This window comes from Trachemys scripta, chromosome 2 (assembly GCF_013100865.1).
Source record: "Trachemys scripta elegans isolate TJP31775 chromosome 2, CAS_Tse_1.0, whole genome shotgun sequence".
Classification (NCBI taxonomy): domain Eukaryota; kingdom Metazoa; phylum Chordata; order Testudines; family Emydidae; genus Trachemys; species Trachemys scripta.
This window is the reverse complement of record NC_048299.1, coordinates 78646662-78670883: the sequence shown is the minus strand read 5'-3', so window position 1 is coordinate 78670883 and position 24222 is coordinate 78646662. Positions and strand designations below refer to the sequence as shown.

Sequence of the window (24222 nt, the reverse complement as noted above, 5' to 3'; positions counted from 1 at the left end):
ACAGTCAAGCTGGAAGAGCATATCAAGTGTGTTCCCATAGGGATCAGTTCTGGCTTCAGTTCTGTTCAATATCTTCATCAATGAATTAGAGATTTACATAGAGAGTAGAATTATAAAGTTTGTGCATGATACCAAGTTGGGAGGGGGTTACAAGTGCTCTGGACAATAGGATTAAAATTCAAAATTGTCTGGACAGATTGGAGAAATTATCTGAAGTAAATAGGATGAAATTCAATAAGGACAAATGCAAAGTACTTCACCTAGGAAGGAGCAATCAGTTGCACACATACAAAATGGGAAATGACTGCCTAGGAGGGAGTACTGTGGAAAGGGATCTGGGGGGTCATAGTGGATCACAAGCTAAATATGAGTCAATAGTGTAGCACTGTTGCAAAAAAAGCAAACATTCTGGGATGTATTACCAGGAGTGTTGTAAGCAAGACATGAGAAGTAATACTTCTGCTTTACTCTGCACTGATTAGGGCTCAACTGGAGTATTGTGTCCAGTTCTGGGTGCCACATTTCAGGAAAAATGTGGACAAATTGGAGAAAGTCCAGAGAAGAGCAACAAAAATGATTAAAGGTCTAGAGAACATGACCTATGAGGAAAGATTGAAAACAATGGGTTTGTTTAGTCTGAGAAAAGACTGAGGGGGACATAACCTTTTATGTACTTGAAAACTGTTGTTACAAGGAGGAGGGTGAAAATTTTTTCTCCTTAACCTCTGAGGCTAGGACAAGACGCACTGGGCTTAAATTGAAGAAAGGGCCGTTTAGCTTGGACATTGGGAAAAACTTCTTAACTGTCAGGGTAGTTAAGCACTGGAATAAATTGCCATGGGAGTTGTGGAATCTCCATCGTTTCCTAACCTGCTCTTAATCTCCAAACACCTGTCAGGAATGGTCTAGATCATACTTAGTCCTGCCATCAGTGCAGGGGACTGGACTTGATGACCTCTCGAGGTCCCTTCTAGTCCTATGATTCTATAACTTCTGGCCCCATGCTTCTCTTGTTTACCAGGCATGATCTTAACACAGTTCTAGGCTGCCTTATTTAGGCTAATTCAGGTTGCCTCCCTTTTGCACCTCTTCCCCATCAACGTTTATCATTATGTGATTGAAACATTTTGTAAACTTTCCCACAATTGAGTTCACAATTAGGGTAAACTTATAGGCCCAGTTATTACAGCACGCCCATGTTTTTGCCTTTGCCTATATACTAGAATAGAATCAGAACAAGTTTCAGAATGTTTGTTGGTTTGGGGATTTTTTTTTATAGGCATGCTGCCTTTGTTAGCTAAAACCTTTTGTTTTTAGCTGTGTGTAAGGCCCAAGGCAGCTAGGGATCTTCTTGCATGGATGCCCATAAACTGACCTTTGTTTTGGAATTAGGAAAGTGAAGGCTCGTGCTATTCTCCGATCTTTTTTTAAAAATAGATACTCTTTAGTTGGTACTCACCATAAACTGCGCTTGCTTAGATAATGAGACGCTGTCTGCAAGCAACCCCATAACAGAGTATCCAGTTAAAGACATTATTAATTAAGGTCATGCAGTCATGCCATTCTAAAAAGTCTCCCTTGCTTATCTTTTTTTCACCCCTCTTCTCACTGTTGTCTTTTGTCCCATTCATCTTTAACAGGCTGTCCTGTTAACCATTTGGAACTTACTGTAATTTTCTTTTTTATCATGAAGGTACAGAGATAATTAAATATTAGTCTTAAACATTTCTGCAAAATGTCAAGGAACTGTACACTGTGGTCTGGTGACTAAAACAGATACTGGACTTCCGTATTCTTTTGCCAGCTCTGGTGCTAATTTTGTGTGTTACCTCAAGTAATTTGTTTCACTTTTCTGTGCTTCTTTTCTACCCTCATAAAGTGGGAATAATACCTCCTTTGTGGTGATGTTATGGGCTTACTGTTTATGAAAAGCTTTGAGTTCCTTGGATAAAGGCTGCTTTAGAAACGTATCTATTTTCTTTTACCCCCCATCCAGTTCAGCAAATGCCACTCCTGAATTTGAAGGCCGGGGAGGAGAAGAGCTTGCCACAGAAATAGTAAATACGCTCTACAGAATATTTAGCAGTGAGAGCACCATAGACGTGAAATCCCTTTGTATTAATCCCAGGGAGCACTGCTGGGTTCTCTATGTTGATGTTTTGGTAAGTGAAGCAAAGAAGAGGTAATTTAAGTTCCAGGGAGTCTTCAAGGTACTGAACTACAGAGCATAAAAGAAAAATAATTTAGTAATATTTTTAAAATATTTACACAGTTTATATCATTGCATATCCATGCCTCACTGTAATGCTGTGGGGGGTAGGGGAGGAGAGGAAAGAGGGGTGGCTAACATAACTACCCACACCATCTATCTCTTGACACTGTTTAATTGCTGGTGGATCCTTGGAGCAGAACAAAAGCTTTATATAGAAGTGATGGGGCTTCCCCTTCCTCCCCCACAGAAGGTTTAGATTTTATTATTGAAGTGTGTGTGTGTGTGTGTGTGTGTGTGTGTGTGTGTCTGGAGAGAGAGTGAATACTTTCTCTTTCTAGAATGGAAACTAAATTAGTTCCATGTTCTAAAGTAAACCTAATGAGTTGCTAAATCACAACAATGTGCTTAAAATTCTGAAAGAGAGAGAGAGACAGCAAGACTTGAATACAGGTCTGGGAGCCAGGAACTCATGAGCTCTGTTCCCAACTCTGACAGTGACTTGAACAGATCAGTATTTGTGTGTCTTGAACAAATCAATATTTCCCTATTTTGTAAAATGGGTAATAACTGGTAACTTCCTCCAACAGATGCATTAGTTCATGTTTGTAAAATGCTTTGAAGATATAAAGCTCAGTGATAAATACAGTTGTCAAAGCCAAATGTAGGTCTGTGTTGACAAACAAGAACATTCAGAATGCAGAGACACCTAAATAAATTATGTATGAAAATACAAATTCATTATGTTCTTTTTTTAAAAAGGCATTAGTCTAATTATATAGGGATGTGCCTACTGTGACTAACAGTAGTACAGAACGATCAGATGTGTACTGATGCAGTTTGTTACAATCTCAGCAGCCATCTTAGCAGAACCTAAAATAATTTAATTGAAAATGAAGTGCTGTTTTTGAAGAGTAGCACTGGTGATTTTAAATTATTTGGTAAACGTGAACAAAGCTACAGATTATTAGATGATATGCATATTTGCATAAAGTCAGTAAATCACTTTTAAAATCTTGTCTCTTACTGCACAATATTTCGAACTTCTTGTTTGAATTGTTCATGATACTGCCAAGTTTACCTTAGCAGTAATTCTGTAAACCTCCATGTGTGAGCAGATAATGTTAATGATGGGCATTTTGATTCTTCTTACTTAGTCACATTTAAATTGATACCCACACTTATTTCTATATAGCTTTAATCCTCTTAGGTTGTTAAATATGTCAATATCTCAAAGTTCCTTATGTTATATACCTTCTTGATTCACATACTTTCTTACATGGTCAGCTTTATGCATTTTGCCCAACTGAAAATTGTATTAGTAAGTCTAATGTGTTCAGGACTAGGATTTGTGCTGAATAGCATGCAAAGGTAGAACTCAGATTATGAGATTTATTGTATTTAAATCTCTTGTTTCTTTTGGGGGTGGGCAGTGTGTGCCATTAAAGAACTAATTCCTCCTGGGGAATTCTGCACCATTACTCTCACACAGAGTACATGTCCTCCGAGGATTTCTTTGCTTCCCGTGGAAAAATGACTTTGATGGGGAAGCAAAGGGAAGCCACAAGAGTAGTTTTACGCCCCTGGGCACGTGATTTCGGGCACCTGTAGCAGCCAGCAGGGGGTGGGGGTGAGGCTGGGGATGCCCCAGATGGTGGCTCCTATCCTGTGCCAGGCTCAGCTGCTAATCCCCGGTGGGCTGGGGCAGAGAGGACGGGATTTCTTCTCCTTCCCCTACAAGGAGCAGCCAGGACTGGGTCAGACCCACCCCCAGAAACCTCCCCTCCACCCCCTCACACTTCCTGTTCTCATCACTCCTCAGCCATGGAGGAGGGGTTACTGTATGTGGAGCTGCTACCCTGTCTGTTCAACCCCCTATGCATCCAGGCTCTCTCCCCCCCCTCCCTCCCCAACATAACCTCTCCCGCCCTGTACCCAGAGCCTCCCACCCTAAGCCCCCCAACCTGATCCCCGACCCCACCAAGCCTCACCTCCTGCACCTGGAGCCTCCCACACCCTAACCACAACCCCTCTGCATCCGGACCCGCCCCCCCCCCCCCCCCCCCCCCCCCCCCCCTAGTCACACTCCCCCACACTTGGACCACCCCTTCACCCAGACCCCCATCCCACTGAGCCCCAGCTAGCTGCACCTGGACCCCCCTACAGAGTCCCATTGCCCCTGCACACGGAACCCCCAACGAGTCCCTGTGCATCCGGATTCTTCCCCTCTCCTCCCACTGAGCCACCCACACCCAGATTGCCCCACACAGAATCCTCTCACCCTGCACCTGGATTCCCCCCCCCAGACTAAGCCCCTTCACACTTGGATCCTGCCAGGCTGAGCCTGCCTGCCCACACCTGGTGTACCTGCATGGAGGGGCAGGGCCCCCTCATGTTTCTGGGGCTTGCACTGTGTCAGGGTCAGGTGCAGCCTCAGCGCTGAGTCTGTGCCTTGGTAGGGGCTGCAGGGTGATCTCCCACCTCTGTGCAGCCAGTGGGTAGCTTCTGCATGCAAATTTGTAGTCTAACTGCACTGTGCTCCCCACTGCCATGCTAGAGCCTCCACATTTATTTATTGACCAAATTTGCAGAATTTTAAAATATTGTGCACAGAATTTTTATTTTCTTTGGTGCAGAATACCCTCAGGAGTGACTACTTGTATTGCTACAAATGGATCATTAATGTATGGATCTTCTCAAATCTCAGTATTTAAATTTACCAAGATATTTGTGCTATTTTCTATTATAACTAGAGGGAATACCATAAGGTAGAGGAATGATGTTACAATGCAGTAAGAGACCAATATTTATAGGTATTTCTGCCACACTCGCTGTGTGAGTGCTCACTGTACTACATTTTAACGTTATACTAGTGGCTCATTACAGTGGAATTATCTGTAGTGTCCACACTAATATCAAGTGGACTTTTCTATTTTTGAAAGTGTAATGATGAGCAGATTAATGAGAACACTTTTTACTGCACTTCCTTCTAGATGCATAAGAATAGCTCCTTTTCGTGTTAGTGGGATTTGCACAGTAAATTGAGGGGAGAATAAACATCATTAAGTTTCTGTCAGAAGTTTAAAAAAATACTGCATTCTTGGATATGCAATAGAGTGCATAGAATATATTTGTTACTAAAATAGCTTGTTCTGAAAGATATCGGATTCCGATGGATTCTTGCTCCATTTCTTATTGCCATCCATATAACCAGCCACAATTCCACAGAAGTATCTGAGTTTCAGATCTTATTTGAGGGTAAGGTTTGACCAGTATATGCAACTTCAGGAGAAAAGGGAGACTAGGTTTCTTTAACAGATGGTGCTGATGCAAAGTCACTCATCTAAAAAGAAAGATACTTTTTCTTTGTTAGTGGCCTATATTTTTATCTCCAGTATAGTTGAGACTTGTCTTAGTTGGTTGCACAGTCACACTGTTAATGCTCAGTAGACTGAACCAAAAGGAGTTAGACTACAAATTTGCATGCAGAAGCTACCCAGGAGCTCTTGGTTAATGCTCTGGTTGTATAATGGTGGTCTCAAAAGAAATGATCAAATATAAAAAAATCCATTATCCCTAGAGCAGCACAGTGAGTACAGAAACACCATAAACCAGGGATCTGCAGTATTTTCACACCTACAGTTTCCTTTTGTTGCTGATGTTAAAGACAAGCTTTTAGGAGGCTTTTGTCATGATTGACACATTTATAGTCATCTTCACACAAATTGCCCCAGCAGTCTGTCATACTGGATGGAGAGAATGAGTGTGTGGTTTTTTTCACCTCCTTACAGCACAGTATACACATAGGAAGGCTACATTAGGCTCTAGTAAAATCTTAGCCGTTTCCTGTTGAGCGTCCATAGAAGGGGTTTTTTTTGTCACTACTGACTTGGAGACTTTTCCTCAAGGAGGACTAGGGCCAGGCTTAGAATTTTATTTAACCACTCTTCAGTTTATTGTGGTTTGCAGAGGAAGGGGTAGCTTCCTTTTCTTCCCACAACTCAAACAGCTGAACAGATTGAACAAACAAACATTCACCTTGTAGGAATGTTAGTCTAAAAGATATTGTTTTGAAAAAGTTGTTGTACCATGGTAGCATGTTGTTGTACCCTGGCCTGTAGGAGCTACTGTAATACAAATAATAGTTTATACTGGAGGTCTGAACATAACCTTAACTACAGTACAGACACATCCTGTCTTTAAATAAAGATAGTGGTTTTATTGCATTTATCCAGTAAAATCCAATAACTACTGAAAATGGCGGGCTAATTTCTCTGTATCAAGCAATTGTTGCATAGCAGTAATTTGGTCACCCTCTGTGTCTTAGCTTTTGCTTTCACCTTTTGTCAGTTTGACCTTTCAGTCATCAGTCTGTCTTGGTACAAGTAATCAGTCGGAAATATAACCCTTACTTAATTTAGAGTTCATTTCCTCGTACGCTTTTTAGTTTTCTATGTTGATTACGTTGACCATACTTCAGAATTGTACACTTTGAAACTTAATCCACTATATTCACATGAACCGAGTAGATTGGTGCATTCACGCATCTCCTGTTAAGATAGGGGCAAGTGCTTTCATTGGGTAGGTTTTTAAAAGAAGAAGAATTATGTGGATTAAGAATGAATGCCATAATTCTCTTATTCTGAGTTTATTTTTAAATATTGCCATAACTACAGCTGGCTGAAACTTCCTGAATTTCACATTTGACAAAAAAATATTTTCAACAACTATCCCCCTTCAATTTTCATTGAAAGTTTTAGAGTTTTTCAAGTAGCTGTAGTGGTAATGAATGCTGTTCTAAAAAGAATCCGTTTTTGTAATAACTATGCTGTGCACTGTGCTGTGTATATTTGATGATTTTAAAATTGCATTTTAAAGCATTCACTTTACAGTGCAATTTTGGAAAGAAACTGATATTGTATAGTTGGCTGTGACTTCATAGGTAATGTTGAGTATAATTAAATATAGAAAGTTTCTTAGTGTTTCAGTGTCACAACTATTTAGGGAATATTTTGATGTTCTTATAATAGTTTATGGTTTTTGTGTTTTTTACCTCAGTTATTGGAATGTGGTGGCAACCTCTTCGATGCAATCTCTATTGCAGTGAAGGCAGCTCTCTTTAATACGAGGTAAGGCACAGTTCTTAATTTTCTTGGGAGGATAAATACTTTCTGAGCACTTTTAAAGCTTAAACATTAAAACAAAGATTAAGGGATTGGATGTCTAGGTCAACTTACATCCAGATACAAAACCGATCATTTGCATCCAGCTGAAATGAATTAGTGATTTCAGTCCAGTTTCTGTTGGGCAGGTGTTGTCCTCCTTCATGACAAGGATGCGTATTGGCAAAGAGTTGAAAGATTGAATGATCAGGGTAACTGTTACCTTGTCACCCCTTTAAACATGGCCAACTTCAGAAAAAGCTTATTTTGGCAGCGGTGTATAATTATAAAGACCTTCATGCCCTAATTTCCAGACGGGCTGAAGTCCATGGACGCTGCAGGTGCTTGGCACCTCTGAAAATCACTTCCTCTGTCTGTAGGGCTGTCAGACTGTCGCCAGCTCTAAATTCCTGTATTTAAAAAAATTGAGTTTTTTCTTTTGCATTAAACAACATGAATCATGGTTCATAGTTTCTTCACGGAACTATTGACTGAGAGAAGGAAAGTGTCACTAGGTGCCAGAGCTCACAAACTTTTGCGCAAGTGCAATATCGTTAACAAAACCATCAATTGTGCTTTGCTACCTTCTCTGCACATGTAGTGGCGCATGCTGGAAGGCAGGGAGTCTGGAGCAGAGGCACTTTGCCTGCCATTTCTTGATCTGCCTGTTAGCGATAGCTAAATTTAGCAACATAGATTTGCACTTACAGGAGTAAATTAGCCAATACTTCAGCTGAATGGGTAGGTTCTACGTATAACCAGATGAAGAAACTCCCCAATAGGCAAATGTTACATTTCTAGTTTGTCAATAAACCTTTTCAGAAATTCTTTCCATCAAGAGTGTGATGAGTGATCTTGTGAACAAAAGTTGCCAAATGTTGCATAGTGAGACTCCAGAATAGCTTTCCAAAAGTTAAAGTTTATGTTGCAGGCGCAAGAGGTATGAAGGTGTTCTACAGCAGTGTATTGAAACTCCATTAGCTTCCGTAGAGTTACTCCTGAGTTACGCAAGAGTGAAATCCGATTGCAGCTCTATTGCTGGAAAGCAGCATACAAGGAAAAAAGCATGGCTCTGAAGAGGTATATCAGGTTGTTAAAATCTGTTTGTTCAGACATGAAGAAAGTCTCTTGAGATTGAGAGACGAGATGGGGTGAGGTAATATCTTTTATTGGGCCAATTTCTGTTGGTGAGAGAGACAAGCTTACACAGAGCTCTTCTTTAGGTCTGGGGAACATATTCAGAGTGTCACAGCTAAATACAAGGTGGAACAGATTGTTTAGCATAAGTAGTTGCCTTGATTGGTCCCTTGAAATGTGTTAGGTGACCTGTTAACACCCCTCCAGAAGTAGTGGGGGAGAGAGATTGAGACAATAACTCTGCTACACTTCATTCCTGTTGGTATTTTACTGAACAGTCTCCTGCTTTAATCATCTCCACAGTGGCTTTTTTAAAGGAATAAAGAGTTCCTGTAATGTGGAATCCATTAAAAGTTATATTCTCACACATTGGGAAGCTGCCAAAGACTTGTGAACTTGCTAAGGGTGAAAAAAGGTTGCAAAACGTTTTTACGGGAAAGCTGCCTGGATGCTGTTAGTCTAAATTCTAAGTTTAGTTTGTAACAGCTGCTGTTCCATGGTTTTTTTTTTTGTTTTTTTTGTTTTTTTTCAGATCCCTTGTTTGTGCTTTATGTACAAGATATCTGGGCTTTTTGAAATGTAGTTTAAACAGAAGTCATAAAGAAAATACAAAAACTAAAACAGAACAGCATTGGATTAGGAAAAACGTATTGCAAGCTAACACTGGAGGACATTATTCATGCAGTGCTTGCTTTAATAGTTCTTTCAAAAACAGTGCCTTTTAAAATAGATAACTTCATCGCACTTACGAAAGTGAGAGACTAATGGCTTGAGTTTGGAATAGTGTGGGCAAACAGTGTCTAAGCTTCTCCAAAGCCACTGCCAGTACTTTTTTCAGTTTTGACCTACAAGAGTCTTGCTCAGGGGTGGGCAAACTTTTTGGCCTGAGAGCCACATCAGGGTTCCAAAACTGTATGGAGAGCCGGGTAGGGAAGGCTGTGCCTCCCCAAACAACCTGGCCTCCGCCCCCTCCCACTTCCTGCCCCCCTGACCCTCCCCCCCAGAACTCCCCACCCCTCCCCCCCCCTCCCCCCCCCCCTGTCCCCCTCAGAACTCCCAACCCATCCAACCCCCTCCCACTCCTTGTTCCCTGACCCCACCCCCATCCAACCCCCTTGCTTCCTATCCACACCCCCGCCCCCTGACAGGCCCCCCAGGACTCCCACGCCTATCTAACTGCTCCCTGTCCCCTGGCTGCTCCCCGGAGCCCCCTGCCCCTTATCCAATCGCCCCTTCCCCCCTCCCCCCACACTCCCCGCCCCCTTACCATGCCACTCAGAGCACCAGGACTGGCAGCTGCGCCACCTGGCCGGAGCCAGCCATGCCACCATGCTGCCCAGAGCGCTGGCGGCACAGCGAGCTGAGGCTGCGGGGGAGGGGAGACCTCCGGGGAAGGGTCGGGGTCTAGCCTCCCCAGCTGGGAGCTCAAGGGCCAGGCAGGACGGTCCCATGGGCCGGACATGGCCCGTGGGCCATAGTTTGCCGACCTCTGGTCTTGCTTATTTCACTTTAGCACAACTGGCATTCTTTGCTTAAGTATGAACTGGGAAAAGCTATTGTTGTGGGGAACATGAAGAAACCACCAAACTCGCTTTTATTTGTGAACTAAGAATTTGAGCTCTGTCCTTGAGCAGTGAAAGGCACTAATCCACTATGGAATCTAGTCATTCTTTCCTTCCCCTTCTCTTAGTTCCAGATATTTACTACTTCACAGACTACTTTGAAGTTTCCTACAACAGTTACTACTAGCCCACCAGAAAAATATCACTTCAATCATGTTAATCTATTTAAAAACTAACTATTTTTATCAATGCCAGACAATTCAAATCTAACTGTCCTGAACTTGTCTCTTACAGCTATACCATTTTTCCTTCATAGTAATTTTGTGACCAAGTTTCCATTATAAACCTGTTTTCAAAGGTGTATATATCAGCTTTAAAAAGACCAGCTCTTGCTTGAAACCTGGAATCCAGATTAGTGTGTTCTGGCTGCCATTGTTTTTGAAGCATTTAGTTCTCAAATGCCTGTCTGAGCCTTGTAGAGCAATAATTTTATCCTTAAAAACCAAGCTTGTATAGCTTCCTTCATAGCTATGGGGACTACTTTATTTAGGCTTCAAGGAATCCAAGATGGTGACCCAATAAGGTGGCATATTCATTAATCTAAATGTTTGCATTGTTCAGACAGCTTTAAATGACTCACCAAATACTAATGGAATAGTATTCCTTCAGTTCTAGTACTAATTAGGTATCTAAAGGCACTTAGGGCCATATTCCGCTGTAGTAGAAATCTGTATTTTAGTGGAGCTGTACATACACCATGGCTGAATTTGCCCCACTGTATTTCCACTGTTATGTTTTGGAACACAAACTTCTGTATGCTGGGGCCTGGAACAAGATTCCTCAGGTTATTGTATAAATGTGCAAACACTCACAGGGCTGTGGTTTAGCATATTACAATGATGCATATCCCATATTAGTTTAACACTGGCAAAAACTAGATAGATTGTGACTTTAGGCACTTGTAACTGAAAATAGTCATTATTTCAACAGTAGATGTCACTCTGCCCCTTATCCAACAACAGGGTAGTGATGGAATTGAAGGAGAGGGGGGGCAGTAGAGACCACTTGCAGATGTCAAGCTGCAGTTATAGATCTCCTGCACTGAACTGAGCATTGCTGGTGTGCCACTGTTGTGGGGAACATGAAGAAACCACCAAACTCGCTTTTATTTGTGAACTAAGAATTTGAGCTCTGTCCTTGAGCAGTGAAAGGCACTAATCCACTATGGAATCTAGTCATTCTTTCCTTCCCCTTCTCTTAGTTCCAGATATTTACTACTTCACAGACTACTTTGAAGTTTCCTACAACAGTTACTACTAGCCCACCTGGCTTTGCAGTTGCTGCACTGATGAACCTTCTGCAGGTTTTAACACTATTGTGGGAACTCAACAAATAAGTATAGTGCACAAAAATAAAATGATTAGATTTACAATTTGCTTACTCTGGATTCTGGAGCGAAGGCTTTTCACAAGGGGAGGGGGGAATCTGATGCTTTCCAGGAATGCCCTTGATCCTGCAAAAATCTATTTCTACTTCTTGCTTATTTACCAAGGTGGCTGTAATCACCTCCCCACTTCTTCCATGCTACTAATATTCTTCTCTGTCTGCCCAGCTCATGCTGTCCTCTTGCCTTAGTAGATGTTTGGTCTTGTCTATAACTTCATCTCCTCTTGCCTTGAGTACTGCAACTCCTTCCTCTAGGGACTTTCCAAGTATTAGCTCTTGAAACTGCAGCATATAGAGATGCATTACTACTTGCCGCCTTCTGTGTACAAGGAAATAATGGCTCTGTCATTGTCATCTTTAAACATTGCTTTCCACTTCCTATGCAATTCAGAATAGGGGGTAAAAATTGCTCTTTATGGACTTGATTTTAACCTTCTTCTAGCCTGTCTAGCACACTGCTCTCATTCTATCCCTCCAAACAACCTTGTCACTGTTGGCTCAAGAGCCTTCGCCTTTATAACAGTCCTCTTGTATCAGCCTATGTGTAATCAGCTAACTGTCTTGCCCTCTCAGTTGTAAATAAAGTGTTAATAATTTTCAGCAGAAAACATCTTGTCTCATTGATCGTATTATATAACTCTACAGTGCTTTAGATGCAGTTATGTAAGACTATACAAAATAGTTGCATTCTGCGTATTTTAAAAGATTTTTGTTTTGGTTGGTCAGTATTATGCAGGGAATATGCCTCTTCTCTCTACAGATGTCTAAGTTGTTATGAAGCACTTCTCTTTAGGACTCAATATGAACTGCAACTACACCTCTACCCCAATATAATGCTGTCTTCAGGAGCCAAAATTTTTTACCGCGTTATAGGTGAAACCGCGTTATATTGAACTTGCTTTGATCCGCCGGAGTGCGCAGCCCCACCTCTTCCCCCGGAGCACTGCTTTACCGCGTTATATTCGAATTTGTGTTATATTGGGTCGTGTTATATTGGGGTAGGAGGTGTAAAATACTTTCCAGGCATTAAAAAACAAAACAAAAAACACTTTGCTCCTGTAAGGAAAAACTGTTCATTAAATCCATCCAGATATTTTACTTTAAAAGATGTTACAGAATGCATAAAAGAAGTCTCTTGAGTTTAATTTGTAACACACACGACACTGTGCTGTAAAACTATTAATATAAACCAACATTTCTGTTAGATGTCATCCAGTTACCAAAGCTAATTTTTCAGAGATGCACTGAGGTGTGTTATATCTTCAAGGAAAGTGCATAGAAATGGGAGATCTGTTTTCTTTTTATTGGCCTGAAAAGTAAGAGCTTTCATGCTATAATCATCCCTGAGGGGAAGCAGCCTTCTTACACCAATGGACTCCATCAGAATTGCACCAGGGCCGAACGTGGCCTTCACATTATGGGCAGGAAAAATAAAGCAAGTGATTACTTAGAAACTTCCAACTGATCTTTTATTCATTACCATAAGAATGTTATGTTCAGCTTTTTGTAAAACTTCCATGGAATTTATATATACTGTGCATATAATATGGCCAACTATGTCCTATAAATCTGACAAATTTCAAAATATGGAGACTTAACCTTCACATTCACATTTTAAGTAATATGCAAAATTGAACATCTCGGGCATTACTTCGTCTGTTGAACAAAGGATTTGGGGAAAGTATATATAATCCCTCTTTAATAAAGTGTAAAATCTGTTCTGGATGAAGATGTCTGAGGAATTCATTTTTCTCTTGATTAGACTCCTCCAAAGTGGAGGAATGTGTCCTAAAACATTCACCTATACAAAGTTATCCCATCCTATATACTTCTCCAGACATGTGCCTCTTGATTTTCATTGCTGTGGCGGATAGGAATAATGGAATTGATCAGGAAGGTGAGGGGTTAATTTCTATTTGGCAGATGTCTGGCACAGGGATTGAAAAATTAACCTTCAACTTCTTGGCACTAGTTGAAGGCCTAAACCTACTAGCCAGAGGTAGACATGACATCAAACCAGCTAAATCAGCACCTTTGGGAGAGGTCCAGCCCCCTGACATCCCAGCTTTTATGGAGGATGCTCGGATTTCTACTGAAGCTTTTCTTGGGACCCTGCTTGATAGCTCTATTTTTCATATCTACCTCTACTAGCAAGCAGGAGGCTGTACTATAGAAGGGGAGGGGGGGAGAATCTCTCAACTGGTGAGGAAAGCATTCTGCTACTCTAGCCTTCTCCCCCAGTAATTAGTCTCCTTCCCCCTTAAATAACATTAGTGCTTATGTCTGCTTCTAGTCATAGCTTTTCCAAGCATTAGCTGCAACACAAAATTGGCAAGAGTTTCACTTGTCACCCACAGGATTATGGATAGTAGCACTGAAACAAGACCAGAGCCTTGTTAGTTTAACCAAGCAGGAACAGAGTTAAGCTAGCAGCAGCAGAACCAGAGAAGTTGCCATCTGCAGACCCTAGGTGACAACATTGCATCACTTTACAGTTACTTCATAGTGTAGCTGTGTAACTAACAGCAAGAAGCTTAGTATTTAAATTAATCTAAATGCTGAAGAAATGGATTTTTGTAAGCACTCGTGCTTGCCATGTGGGCATTGGTTTTTCCCCCAAGCCATGACCATGTATAGTTGATCACTTACTTGGTGGTATGTTTAAACAAAATATGCATTTTAACATTAACTGATGTGACTGGAGATCAGAAGCATTCTTTAGAATTAAGACTAAAATCCTACAGTACTAAAACGGGCGTGTTTGGTTTTGGTGGTTTTTAGTCTTTCATCTGCATTCCCTTTCTTTAAAAAGAAGCATGGAAAAATTATCTTTAGAAATCTTAACAGCTTTATTTTCTCTAGGAATGGGGCAGGCCTACATAACAGATTAGAGAGTGGTGAAGTAATATCCAGTAAGTTTTGCATATGCTTCTGTTTCAATAGGATACCCAAAGTGCGTGTTTTGGAGGATGAAGAAGGATCAAAAGAGATTGAGCTCTCTGATGACCCTTATGACTGTATTCGACTTAACGTGGAGAATGTACCCTGTATCATCACATTAAGCAAAGTAAGCCTGTAGAAGTTTGTACATTATTTCTTTTAGCTTGTGGCTCTTCTATAGACTTTGGCTACAAGAATTGACCTGCCATTATGGGTTGGGAGAAACCATCTTTTCTTTGATGACCAGAGCCATGAGATATTCCCATACTAAAAATAAGTTCTTGGCTTCCATCCTTGGGTTTATTTTTTGACTTGGGAAGTAGGAAAGGAAATCTTTGTGGAGAGAGTGTTCCATCTCCCTCTCAAGTTGTATGTCTTGATGGAGTGGGAATCTGCAATAGCTAATCCTGCTGTATTCTTGGACTGAAACAATTAACGATCCATCCATCAGCTGCTTGCTGATAGTGAAGTGGACACTAGTATTGGCTTCTCTAATATGCTAACATAATATCCATTACCCATTTAAAATGTTGGAAACCTATTTGGTGAGCCACTGAAGAAACAGAAACTTTGTTGATGGAGCTAACCTCATGCCTACCAACACCCTGCAAGATAGGTAAGCGTTTTTGCTAGGGCCCTACCAAATTTGTGGTCCATTTTGGTCAATTTCACCCTCATAGGCTTTTAAAAAGCATAAATTTCATGATTTCAGCTATTTAAATCTGAAATTTCACAGTGTTGTGCCTATAGCGGTCCTGACCCAAAAAGGAGTTGTGGGAGATCGCAAGGTTATTGTAGGGGGGGTTGTGGTACTGCTACCCTTACTTCTGTGCTGCTGCAGGTTGCAGCGTGGCATTCAGAGCTGGAGAGCAGCAGCTTCTGGCCGGGAGCCCAGCTTTGAAGGCAGAGCAGGGCCCTCAATCAGTAGCCACCATTCTCCAGCTGCCCAGCTCTGAAGGCAGCGGAGTGGAATTAAGGGTGGACTTGGTCTGGTATTGCCACCCTTCCTTCTGTGCTGCTGGTGGTGGCAGTGCTGCCTTCAGAACTGGGCACCTGGCCAACAGCCACCACCCAGCTCTGAAGGCAGCAGAGAAGTAAGGGTGGCAATACCACGATCCCCCTAAAATAACCTTGCAACTCCCTTTTGGGTCAGGACTCCCAATTTGAGAAATGCTGGTTTCCCCTGTGAACTCTGTATAGTATAGGGTAAAAGCACACAAGACCAGATTTCATGGTGGGAGAACAGATTTCATGGTCTAGGAGGCATTTTTCATGGCCGTGAATTTGGTAGGGCCCTAATTATTGCCATCATTTTTCAAATAGAGGGACTAAGGCACAGAGAAGCTAAGTGACCTACATACAGCAGAGACTCAGAGCCGGAAGCAGAACTTGTTCATAGCTCTTAAGTCTACACTCTCTCTCAGTACCACTGTTTTTCTTAAATTCTCTATACAGTAAATTGGGGGGTGTGGTGTGTGTGTGATATCCCACTTAATTCACTGTTGCATCACTTTTTCTATCTATCTGCCCATTTCTCCAACCTTTCCAGCCACACAGCAATTGCCATAATATCAACTGTCCTTCTTGGCTTGGTCATGAGACAGCTTGCATGCTGTCATGCAAATTATTCTGTTTTCTACGTGTTACATAAATAATCATTAATAAAAGCTGTCACTGAGGCAGAGACTGAATCTCACCTCTCCTGAGCCTCAGGCATGTGTAACTTTTGTGGATAAAATTCCACAGTTGAAGAAAAAGAAGCCTTTGAGTGAAAAGTTGATCCTTTTTAAAAAATATATGTATACAATTTTAAAGGAGCTTCCCACTATTGCCAGATGTTTGGAATGTTAAACTAAATTCCATGCGGATGAATTAAGAGTCAGGATGTAGGTGAAGTGGCCAAAGGTGCGTGTTTATCCTATGTACGTAATATGTTTATAAGCATGCACACACAATAACGTTGCACTGTCGTCAGATACAATGTCCTATATCAAAGTGCTATATTTAACGACTGGCACAGCTGCAGTGATTTAGCACATGAGCAAAACCAATGATCAGACAGTATTTATATTTCTTAGGATTGTAGCGTACAGATAAACTGACCGGTTAATGGTTTGGTGGAGTTACCTCCAATGCTCCAATTCCATCACCCAGTAAGTTCATAATTATCTGGACACAAAACAATTTAAAAAAATCCAAAAGTAAAATATGTCCTTGGTTCTGCAGATTGGTTGTAGGCATGTAGTTGATGCCACCCTTCAGGAAGAAGCTTGCTCTTTGGCCAGCCTGCTGCTTTCTGTGACCAGCAGAGGTACCCTTACGTGTATGAAGAAATTGGGGAATGGTAGTCTTGATCCAGAGAGTATCTTTGAGATGATGGAGGTAAGAAGTGCTGACGAGCAACTTCAGCTCACATAATGGAAAAGTGGATCTTGAGCATATGAAAAATTGCAGTGTGGGCACAATTAAAGGGATACTGAAAACTTACTTAGGGGCAAAAAGTGACTTGTGGAAGGTCCCAGGCAGCTTCCAAGGAATCTGAAATTCCTATGGGAATGAATTTCACTTATGCAAACCATTTGGGATGTCCCCTCTGACACTGCGATAATCTGGGTTTTCTTCTATATGGTAGTGTCATACTAGCAAAACTTAAAAGTTAAGGTTACTAACATTATTTACAAATCCTATATTTACTTCATAAAGAACAAGTTTCAAGCCTGATAATTTCCCTTTGAAACTCAAAACGAAACTTCTTTAACATACATCAGTTACCACACAACAGAACTGGAACTTGTGAACTGGTACTTTACAATACATAATCTTTAATTTGTATAACTTGTTTTTCATGTAATTAACTTATTTAGCTAGTAATCGTTACAATCCTAGTACTTTACTTTTCACATTTTGTTGTAATACACCTCTACCCCGGTATAACACTAATTCGGATATAACGCGGTAAAGCAGTGCTCCGGGGGGGGTGGGGCTGTGTGCTCCGGCGGATTAAAGCAAGTTCGATATAACGCGGTTTCACCTATAATGCGGTAAGATTTTTTTGGCTCCCGAGGAGGTAGAGGTGTATCTTTGTATCTGTCCTTTTTACTGATGTGATCCTCTTCCCTTTCTATAAAAAATATTTATAAAATGCTGTGGTAGCTGGCAGCAGTTCAAGTTGACTTGGGAATTTCACTTTAAATCCTTCTTTAGGCCTCTCTCTGAAGCTTCCCTTTTGATGTGAAATTTCTCATGCCCAGACTTGGCCTTAAAGTATGTACAAATGAGTTTTGTACACAAGCTTTGTATTTCATTTGCACTTTAATTCAGAATTGGCTTTGTTTCTGAAAACCTTCACATTTGGCATAAACATGGCCCTTGTGAGAAATAGAACTAGGTGGGAAATGGCTTCCCCATCCTGTGAAAATTTGAGATTTCAAAAATCTTTCCCCTTTTGCATTGGGATGAAACGTATCTTTTTTGAAGCACTGATGAGAAAGCAAAGATTAATTAATAGCGTGGTGGCTAGGGCACACGGCTGGGATGTAAGAGACTCGGGTTTAAGTCTATGCTCTAAGTCAAGTAGAGCAGAGCCTTGAACCTGGGTTTTCCACATCTAGGCGTGTGCTTTAACCACAAGGCTTTTAACTATTCTAGGGGTTCTCTCTCCCAGTTCCATGGTGGACCTGAAACTATTGTCAAAACTAGTATGTTCCTGCAAAACATTTATTTTGACAAATAGGCATTTTCCAGCAAAACAATGGGTTTTTTTTTTTTTGTTTTTTTTGGTCAAATTCCTGACCAGCTGTAGTGAGGAATGCAGAAATTGGAGCCAGGTTTAAAAACAACTGGTTAAAGTGGAAATGACATGCTAAGCATGCATGACACTTCACTTTCTCTTGATGTAATTTAAAGCCTGGGTGTTAATCTACCACTGAGCTCCTGTTTGCTCTCAGGAAAGTCATTTCACTCCTAAATGGTACTGTACAAACAAGTATTGCCTCCTGTGACAACCTAAGAGTTAAAACTTAACTCAGTAGCCCAGTATGTTATGTTGCCCCTTACCTATTTTAAAGAAATCTCTCCTCCGTAAGCGGTGATGTTATTCACTGAAATAAACAAGAAAAGGCTTTGGGGGGAAGCAAAGAATTCTTTCTTTGGCTGGGGGTCTGACTGGTCTTGTTCCCAACACAGCAGCCTGTTTGGGGAACAGATGGAACAAACAAAGCCAAAAGCACAGGGTCTGTGAAATGGAACAGTTTCATAACCCTTGCTTGACACTTTTATATCCTCCAGTGGATTGACTCCAGCCCAGAAAATGTTCAGCATTATCAGCCTTGGGGTGAACAGACATTCCAGCCAGTACATCGCTTTTAGGAAAGCAGCGTAATGGTTCAGCTTTGGAAAGGTGCCATAGCTACACCTCTTACTGGATTAAAGTTATCATAAGGGAGTCAGGCAGAAATAACTGAGATGCCAGTGGGCAAAATACAGGACCCATGCACCAAGCAAGGGTAAACGAGTTTTGTGTTGGAGATAGCTGGGACAGATATCTGGTGTGGGAGTGGAGCAGAATACTTCATGATACCCCCTGGGGCTGCAAAGTTACCCCAGTCCATTGATTGTAACAACTTCTGCACCTTCCCTACATGGGGAGTTTTGGCCAGTGGATCCATATAGTCATATACCACCCCATCTCTCCCAAGCTTGTCCCAAATGCTCTTCTTGAGGCTACAGAACAGTACTGCATGAGGAGGGGCTGGGGGAGTTGTTGTATCCTTCTCAATTTCCTGACTCCTTGATCAGAGCATCTGCTTCATTTTATGGTTTCATGCCTCCATGTAGAGCTTGGACTTGCCCCCAATTAAATGGTAGGTCATTTTATGGGTCTCTAGTTATAAAATCGAGGAGCAGCTTCCTTCAGACAACTTGGCCATAGTTTCTATTCAATACCCACAGCTTAAACTGCCTATTGACCTTTTAAGGACAGTGAGCAAGGTTCCTCTCTGCTCAGGGAATCTTATGGTTCCATGATCCTATGCCAGCCAGACCCAGGGAAAGTTCTGATCTACGCCACTGCCGTAAGACACCTAAGAGATGTTTGCCAGTAGGGGGTCAGTGCAGGCTCTCCTCCGATGTGTTTTCTCTTTCAGCATGTCCCTATACTGAGACATGGGGGAGGAAGCTGGTGCAGGAGTTGCTTCTACTGTGTTTATGCCATTGGAGAGTTCCCTGCTGCAAAAGAAATTTTCTGCTGGCCATTTACAGACCAAATCGAGCTTCTCTGAGGCTCCTGCCTGGCACAGAGGGGAAAGCTCATACTAGGGAATCTGGCCCACGGAGGTTTTGATGAATTGGAACACTTGCCCCTGGTTTGAACAATTTTGCTTTGGAGGGGTTCTTTCCAAAACTTTTGATCAAGTTAAGAGTCCCCCACATGCAGTTTATCTTAGTTCAAATATGCCATTTACAACAGCTGGTGTATATTAATCATTAAGGGAAAAAACAGTTGACAGAAGGGGAAGTGTTTCACATAAATTCTCTTCCTGTTAGTAGGATGCCTCAGCTTTGTCTTGCCTTCTTTGCATTACAGACAGGAAAACGGGTAGGCAAAATGTTGCACACTTCCCTACAGAAGATCTTAGACAAAGAAGAGAGTCTGGGGACAACACGACAGAAGGTTGGATTCCTAGGCTGAGTTGTTTTATCAATGCAGATGTACATTTTCAAGTTATTTTTCAAAGCATGATCTTGTCAGTTTGTATGTGAAATAAAGGATATTTTTGGTTTTAATATTGTGTCCTAACCATGTTTAAGATACTTTTTAAATGCAGTTAGCAAAGCAGAAGGAAACTTAACTAAGTCTTAAATGAAAATAAATTAATTTGAAATGCTTCATACTGCCTTCTGCTCTGTACCCAGGAATTGCACCAATCTAACCATCAATACAGCTACCTTGCATGACACTTCTAAATTAGTTTGTGTGGCAAAAAAATGTTTTCCATCGCTACAAAACACAAGAGCAGTTGCACACTGGACGTCTGCATTTGGCTGTAGAAGTTGCTTTATTCACTATGCAGATAAAACAAATTGAAGTAATAGGGGATTATCTAATCAAAGAACATTTGATTTCATCAGTTAGTTTGAACTGGACATCTAGCTCTGTGCTTATAAACAATAACTGAAAAGTAAATTCCTAATTTGCATTTAAGACCAAAGTTAGTTTAACCTTTAGAGTCCTTTTCCCCCTCTTCTAAAGTGAACAGAAGAGAAGTGTCAAATTTAGCTTCCAGCTGTGACTAGCTTTTCTCCTTTCTGCACCCCCATCCAAAGCTCCAAATATGAAATTGAGGTGAGAAGTGGGAGTTTAACTGCTGCTCTCCTCTGAATAGCTGGTCAGACCTCCAGTCTGAGTTAACACTGCACCAGGCAGCATTAACTTTTTCTTGGATCCATCAGTTGTCACCTCTGTACAGTTGATGCAACGGTATAACTCCTGAAGAAGCAATGCTAGTCTCTCCTTGTATGGAACTACTTCCAGCCCCTTGATCATTGTTGTTTCCCTTCTGTGAACCTTTTCCAGTTCCACTATACAGGTATCTTGTTGAGATGAGGTAACCAGAGCTGGACACAATATTCAAGGTGTGGGTGCACCATGGATTTATATGTGACAAGATATTTTTCTATCCTGTTCCTAACCTAGTGTTAACCTTTTTGACTGCTACTGCACCTTGAGCAGAAGATTTCAGAGAACTATTGAACATGAGGCCAAGATTGTTTTTGGATGGTAAAAGCTAATTTAGAACCCCTCACTGTATATGTATAGCTGGGCTTATTTTTTTTCCAGTGTGCATTACTTATCACATAATGTTTAATTTCATCTGCCATTTTGTTGCCCATTCTCACCCAGTTTTGTGAGATCACTTTAACTTGTTGCAGTCTGCTTATCTTGAATAACTTTGTATAGTGCGAAAACATTGCATTTTACTCTTCACTTGACATCTAACATTCCTTGCCCCTACATGATGACCTCCTAAAGCAGAATCTGCTCCAAAGTAGGTTTTGCAGGAAGTTAAGACATCAGTTAATAAGTTTTGATTTCACTCCTTAGCTGAAGTTCTCAAAACTCAGATGCATATAGGAGAGTGGTATAGTACAACATAGCCCTTTAAGTCACAGCAGTTTGGACAATGTATGTGCAGCTTCTGTTGGCAGACATAGCTAAAAGAATGAGATGTGCTGCATTCAACGGCGAGGAGGAAGAGAAGGCTGGAGGGAGAAGTTTAAATAAATAGTTTGAAGAAGCTGATTCTTTCAGCCAAAAGCATACAGATGTTTGGAATGACCCTTTTGCATAAACATTGAGGCAAAGCCACTGCTGTCCTCCAGAAAGCAATTAACATGCTTTGGGGCATGTAATCCAAGTTGTTTTTTTCCAGTTTCCATTATTTAAGTTTCCTAACATTTTTAGTTTGACATCTCACAACTCAGAATTAAGACCTGAAATAGAGGTTTCTTTCAGTAGGGGTGGGCTGTAGGTTCTTTTGCAGACCACCGTATTTTGGGTTAAATTAGAAATCATATCCATGTTATCTAAATGATTAGAAAAAATGTACTTTCAAATCTCCATGAATCCTTTACAGGACATCTGTTTTCCCTTCTCTCCCCCCCCCCCCCCCCCCTTGTTGGATAAGAGTTCATCTTAAAATAAATATAAATGCAGCCCTATCACCCATGCGGCCTCTTTGGGCCACTGTAAGAGAAGTTCTGGGAACGTAAAAATTGAGGCCACCCAATGGGCTGAAGAACACAGGTTCAGTATAACATTCAGGCTTTCAGTACCTGATAGCAGAAGATGATAAGAAAAGTGACTCTGACAACACAAAAACAATGTTTTATCTCATTGCTCTGCCTTATACTACAAAATTATGACACATGATTAATGAAGTCGTTGACATAGAACAATTCAGTTGCAGGTTTATTTTGTGCAAAGATTTATTTGAAGTGACTAGCAGCTAGAGCAGGGGTGGGCAACCTGTGGCTCCGGAGCCACATGCGGCTCTTCAGAAGTTAATATGCGGCTCCTTGTATAGGCACTGACTCCAGGGCTGGAGCTACAGGTGCCAGCTTTCCAATGTCCCAGGGGATGCTCATTGCTCAACCCCTGGCTCTGCCACAGGCCCTGCCCCCCACTCCACCCCTTCCTGCCTCCTCCCCTGAGCCTGCTGTGCACTCGCTCCTCCCCCTCAGGGCCTCCTGCACACCACAAAACAGCTGATCGGGAGGTGCGGGGAGGGAGAGGGAGGCGCTGATTGGCAGGGCTGGGAAGGGTGGGAGGCACTGGGAGTGGAGGGGGCTGCTGACGTATTACAGTGGCTCTTTGGCAATGTACATTGGTAAATTCTGGCTCCTTCTTAGGCTCAGGTTGGCCACCCCTGAGCTATAGTGTATTCCTTAGCCTGCAAGCTGCAGGGTAGGATGAGTGTGGTGGGGGACCAATTAGCTCATGTTTGTATTTCATAATAGGTTTCAAAAACAAAAAACATGCTACACACATGACAGCAAGCATCTAAATCTAGCTGCAAACCTTTCAAGTCCTGGAGCCACCAGCATGACAGCAGCATTTGGTCTAACTGGCCCATTATGCTATCGATTAATAGTGAGGTACCAAAAGTTGCCCACGGGTATTTTCAGAGTGAATTTTGTAATCTGGTGGTGATAGTCTGCAGTTCTATAGCATCTCCACATGCTTTACAGGCACTAACGGATCAATGCAGCAGGTCACCTGTGTACAAGGATCCACAGTTGTCAGTTCCTTGCATCTTCGAGCAGTATGCACTGGAGAAGAGAATAAAGATTCCGTACGTGGTACTGTTCAGAATCTTAGCAATAGAAACTTTAGGCATCCATCCACGGAAAAATTTTGGCTAAAAGTTAGATACCTAAATCCATGTTTACTTCAATGGGAATGACAGGAACTCAGCACTTTTGACTATCAGGCCACTTATTCAGGTACCTTTTTAAACAAACAACAAAAAATCCCACACCCTCCCAAATGTTGGTGCCCAAGTTTGAAATTGTATTAAAAATAAAGGCCAACATAGTGTTTTGAGGTGCTACAATGAGAAAGGATTTGTTTTTGTGAATAAGGCACTGATCCAATTACACCCCACACAGAAGAATTGTTAATTCACATTCATTTGAGGCAGTGCATCAGCGACACATCCTTACCTACAAAAATAAGGGGTAGAAGTGACTATAGCGAAAAGCATTACAAACAGCTGTCAGTTGTCCTTGCTGCCCTTGAAGATTTGCTGATGCGAAGTCATATTCCCAAATGGACCATCAGATCTCTTACTTACTGGGGCGAGTCAGAAGGACATATTTAGCCTATGTCACTCCAATGGATGCAACTTCTTCCAACAGATCTTTATGGCTCTGTTGTTCTCACACACCCTGCAGAGATTTGGCTCTCCTACCACCTTCTGTTTTTGAGGCATGTATTTAACAACAAAAACAAAACACCGCCCTAACCCAACTAGCACTCATTTTCTTCATACAAACTCCTGTTGCCATTTGGGTTGATGGAAAGTTCCATGTGTCGCTGTGCAGATATTGCCACGTTTTCATTGACAGGAATCCAGTAGAACTAAAAGGAAACATCTGTGGAGCAGGCGAGTTTAGTGTTTGTCGCAGAAAGTTTTAATTGCCTTTGCTCAAAGTGCAGATGGTCCATAAGCTGCATATTAGAACAGAGGATTCTAACAGCACCTGA

General features: G+C 41.6%; 1 protein-coding gene across 1 annotated transcript in view; it reads left to right on the top strand.

Moving 5' to 3' along the window:
* Positions 1-20240, top strand: part of EXOSC7 (exosome component 7) — a 35608-nt gene extending 15368 nt beyond the window's left edge. The window contains exons 4-8 of the mRNA XM_034760979.1: positions 1997-2162; positions 7268-7338; positions 14460-14583; positions 16683-16838; positions 20041-20240. Coding sequence (XP_034616870.1) covers positions 1997-2162; positions 7268-7338; positions 14460-14583; positions 16683-16838; positions 20041-20145 — 622 coding nt within the window. The 3' untranslated portion in view covers positions 20146-20240. The remainder of the gene's footprint in view (positions 1-1996; positions 2163-7267; positions 7339-14459; positions 14584-16682; positions 16839-20040) is intronic.
* The last annotated feature ends 3982 nt before the right edge of the window (positions 20241-24222 follow it).